At 47.6% G+C, this 4,327-nt stretch overlaps 1 protein-coding gene across 1 annotated transcript; it reads left to right on the top strand.

Annotated features, from left to right (window-relative positions):
* The first annotated feature begins 419 nt into the window (after window positions 1-419).
* NKX2-1 (NK2 homeobox 1) lies at window positions 420-2,956 on the top strand. Its single transcript, XM_074231548.1, has 3 exons — window positions 420-550; window positions 651-1,030; window positions 2,274-2,956. The coding sequence occupies exons 2-3, from the start codon at window positions 664-666 to the stop codon at window positions 2,954-2,956; spliced, it is 1,050 nt and encodes a 349-aa protein (XP_074087649.1). The 5' UTR covers window positions 420-550; window positions 651-663.
* The last annotated feature ends 1,371 nt before the right edge of the window (window positions 2,957-4,327 follow it).

Genomic DNA, 4,327 nt, shown 5'->3' with positions numbered 1-4,327 from the left:
TTCATCCCTGTACCAATTCCCCCTTTCCGGTTAGCCCCGCAACCACAAGAGAAAGTAATTTCACTTTTTCATCCTCCAAGTTGATTGAAAAGCTGCATTTACCTTCTCTCTCTCTCACTCCTCCTCTTTTGCTCCCCCTACACTATCCCTCCCTGCTTTCATTCCCTCCTCTTCCTCTCCCTCACCCAACCCTATAGACACCCCCAGGAAAGCGGGGGAGGGGGGTTTGAGGAATTGGGGGGTTGGGAAGAGAGAGAAAAATGTCTCGGGTCCCCTTTCTCCCTCTCTCTTCTTTTAAGACTTAAAAATCCTGACAAGTGAAACTTAAAGGTGTTTACCTTGTCATCAGCATGTAAGCTAATTATCTCGGGCAAGATGTAGGCTTCTATTGTCTTGTAGCTTTAGTGCCTACGCCCCGCCTCTGGTGGCTGCCTAAAACCTGGCGCCTGGCTAAAACAAACGGAAGGCAGCCCCTGAGCCTCCACTCAATCCAATTAAGGCGGACTTGGTCCACTCCGTTACGTGTACATCCAACAAGATCGGCGTTAAGGTAACACCAGAATATTTGGCAAAGGGAGGGGGAAAAAAGCAGCGAGGCTTTGCCTTCCCCCCTCTCCTTTTTTTTTTCCTCCTCTTCCTTCCTCCTCTAGCCGCCGCCGAATCATGTCGATGAGTCCAAAGCACACGACTCCTTTCTCTGTGTCTGACATCTTGAGTCCCCTGGAGGAAAGCTACAAGAAAGTGGGCATGGAGGGGAGTAACCTCGGAGCTCCGCTAGCGGCATATAGACAGAGCCAGGTAGCCCAGCCGGCTATGCAGCAGCATCCGATGGGTCACAACGGGACCGTGACTGCCGCCTACCATATGACTGCTGCTGGGGTCCCCCAGCTCTCGCACACCGCTATGGGGGGCTACTGCAACGGCAACCTCAGTAACATGAGCGAACTGCCTCCTTACCAGGAGACCATGAGGAACAGTGCCTCGGCCACAGGCTGGTATGGGGCCAACGCGGATCCACGCTTCTCCTCCAGTAAGTGTTACCCCACGAGTGGACAAGAATGAAGGGATGGGTAAATGCGGGGGAGGGGAAGTTCGGTTTCGCGGAGGGGACGTCCGGGCAGCGGCGCAGAGGAGTAGGAGTGCAGGGAAGTTGGGGGTCATCCCTCTTCTATCTATATGTCAAGGGAAGCAAAGAATGGAGTAACGGGATTCTGGGTGTCCCAGACACTACCCAATGGGAAATCTCCTTGTATTTGTTTCCGTCTTCTCCATACCCTCCCTACTTCTCCAATACCTCTTTGGAGAGGTCCAAGAAAAAGAGAGATGAGGCAGAATAAGATGAGTAGAGACTGTGTCCTTACCATGGGGAAATGTTTCCTGTGGGAATTAAGCAAGTTAAAGGGCGGGGGATGGGGGGGCGGGGGGGGAAGGCGGGGGAGCGGTAAAGAGGTGAGTGTCTTCAGGGAGCTAGAATCGCGGCCTGGCCTGAAATTGTAGGAAGAGCAAGAAAGGGTATTAGTCCAGGGTACAAAGCACTCTAACTCGGCCGCGGAAGAAGTAACTAGAGAAAAAAGGAAGGGAATGCAGAGGAAAGAAATTAGCAAAATCCTTTGCTCTGGGGGACAGGAGACAAGTAGGCGGTATGCCTTCCATCAACCCCTGAGGAGTTGACTGGGTGAGGAGGCATGTGGAATGTGGGGAGCGGGGATTAGAGCTGTTTCAGTTTAAGGCTTTACCAGTCCCACAATTCCAAACCTCTGAATTTCTCTCAAATGTGAAGCCCTTCTTTAACACCCTCTACCTCCCTCTCTCCATCCAATTGAAATGGATTCGGTTGGAGGTTGAACAGGCTTTTTCCAAGGAAATTGAGACTTTTCTTTGCAGAAGTGAGTAAATGGGGATATATATATATATATATATATATATATATATATATATATATATATATTACCCAGAAAGCGAGAAATCTGAATTTCCAATCTGTGGACTGCAGTTAGGACTGCATCTAGGATTCCCACAGAAGTTCCCCTCGGGGACTACACAGAGTCTTCTAGACCAAGAGGGAAAAGAACTTTTTCAGTTTTAAAAAATAAATTAATTAATTAATGAAATTCCCAGCCTTTCTTTCCCCTGCCCTGAGCCGGTGAACAGTATGCCTGGACGGGGCGGTCGGGTTCTAGAGGGGTGGGATGTGGGGCTATACTTAGGGGGACCTGAGGCGGAAATGTCGCCAAGGTCCCTAGCCCGACCCATGTACTGTTGTCACCTTGCAGTCTCCCGCTTCATGGGCCCCACGAGCGGCATGAACATGAGCGGCATGGGAGGCCTGGGCCCTCTGGGGGACGTGAGCAAGAACATAACCCCGCTGCAGAGTGCGCCGAGGCGAAAGCGCCGGGTCCTCTTCTCCCAGGCGCAGGTGTACGAACTGGAGCGACGCTTCAAGCAGCAAAAGTACCTGTCGGCTCCTGAGAGAGAACACCTGGCAAGCATGATCCACCTTACACCAACCCAAGTCAAAATCTGGTTCCAAAACCACCGCTACAAAATGAAGCGGCAAGCCAAGGACAAGGCCGCCCAGCAGCAAATGCAGCAGGACAGCGGCTCTTGCCAACAACAGCAGCAGTCCCCGCGCAGGGTGGCGGTGCCGGTCTTGGTCAAGGATGGCAAACCATGCCAGGCGGGTTCCAACGCCCCCAGCGCTGCTGGCCTCCAAGGCCACCAGCAGCAGGGGTCGACGGCTGCGGCCATCACTGTGACCAGCAACGGCACTAGCCTGAGCCAGCACCCGAACCACCAGTCCAGCAGCTCTGGTCAATCCCCGGATCTGGCTCAGCATTCCGCCAGTCCTTCGTCCCTACAAAGTCAAGTGTCCAGCTTGTCCCACCTGAACTCTTCGAGCTCGGACTATGGCGCTGCCATGTCCTGTTCTACCTTACTATACGGTAGGACCTGGTGAAAGAATTTCATACCAAAAAACAAATGAGCCCTCCTACCACTCTCCACATTTTCCCCATCACACCACACACAGATAAGAATCAAGTCAGCTGCTCCCACGTTATGTTTCAACTTTTCTTAATAGTCTTTCCCTGGTTAAAAAAAAAAAAAGAAAGAAAAAAGAAAGAAACAACAAAGCCAAACTGCTGGAGGTCTTTCTTTTCTGTGCTTTTTAATTTTGTGTTTTAATAGAAGCAAAAAGTAAATTTAAGGTTTCTTTAAGGAATTCTTAAACAGAAAGAGACGGATAGAAAAAAGAAATACTTTGGGGGTTTCTCTTAGGTGATGAAAATGGGCTTAGAAAGCCTGAATGGGGCTTTTCTGAGAGGGTCATTGTGACTTTGAACTTTAAAAGCATGTGTGTGTGTGTGTGTGTGTGTGTGTGTGTGTGTATACGCACAGATATATCATATACATATACGCATATATGCAAACATATATGCATGTGTATGTAGGTATACTCTATACGCGTAATACATACACACACACACACACACACACATATGCAAATACACAAATGCATACATACCAGGAAACATTCATCCATTCACATTACCTGTGAAGAATATTCGAATGTAAATAAAAGAATTTCAGAAGTGGGTAATCTGGGGAAAGAGGAAAGGCACTTTTACCAACCCACTCAACACAGAAACAAAGGAGATACAAGGCATCCCAGGCTTCAACCCCTCATTCTCCTCCTGGCCCCTAATTTGGCTGTTCAAGGCAGAGGAAACATTTTTACTGGCCTTGGCATATCATGTCTTTCTTACCTTTGATGTGAACCTGTAGCTGTATAATGCTGTCAAAAGTTGGACTAAACATCTAGTTTTTAGTATCTGTATATTTTGTTGTAAAAAGGAAACTCTGCAACTTTCCCCTACCTTATTACCCCTTTACATTTTTTTTATGGACATTGACAGATCCGTGTATATTATTTGGCAGTTTGGTATTTGCGAAGTCAGTCTTTTTTTTCCTGTTGTAACTTATGTAGATATTTGGCTTATAGTTCCTAAGAAGCTTCTAATAAATTATACAAATTAAAAAAATCTTCTTTTTCTTCTATTAATACCCTTTTTAGTTTTAGTGATTGTGGGAGTTTGTTGGGCTTGAGGGTGGGGCAGGAAAATTAGACTTGTTTTAGGCTTTCACGAGAGAAATGATTCAATCTTCTAGAGCTGCTGGGATGAGAAAGACCTAAATCTATTCAAATTGAGTCTGGAGCTTTTGCTCAGCCTGCTGAAAATAAACTGTGGCCACTCCAGGGAGGGAGAGATGCTGAGGATTGAAAAGGAAAATTATTTGTAGGAGATATAATGAGAGATAGTGAGATACA

The sequence above is a fragment of the Macrotis lagotis genome, chromosome 1 (assembly GCF_037893015.1).
Source record: "Macrotis lagotis isolate mMagLag1 chromosome 1, bilby.v1.9.chrom.fasta, whole genome shotgun sequence".
NCBI lineage: Eukaryota > Metazoa > Chordata > Mammalia > Peramelemorphia > Peramelidae > Macrotis > Macrotis lagotis.
Note: the sequence above shows the minus strand (reverse complement) of the source record. Positions and strands in the feature narration are given on the sequence as shown.

Excerpts from the sequence above, each read along its gene's own strand:
- NKX2-1 (XM_074231548.1), top strand. The coding sequence starts at position 664 with ATGTCGATGAGTCCAAAGCACACGACTCCTTTCTCTGTGTCTGACATC. Across the intron at positions 1,031-2,273 it reads GGATCCACGCTTCTCCTCCA|TCTCCCGCTTCATGGGCCCC; the intron begins GTAAGTGTTACC and ends GTCACCTTGCAG.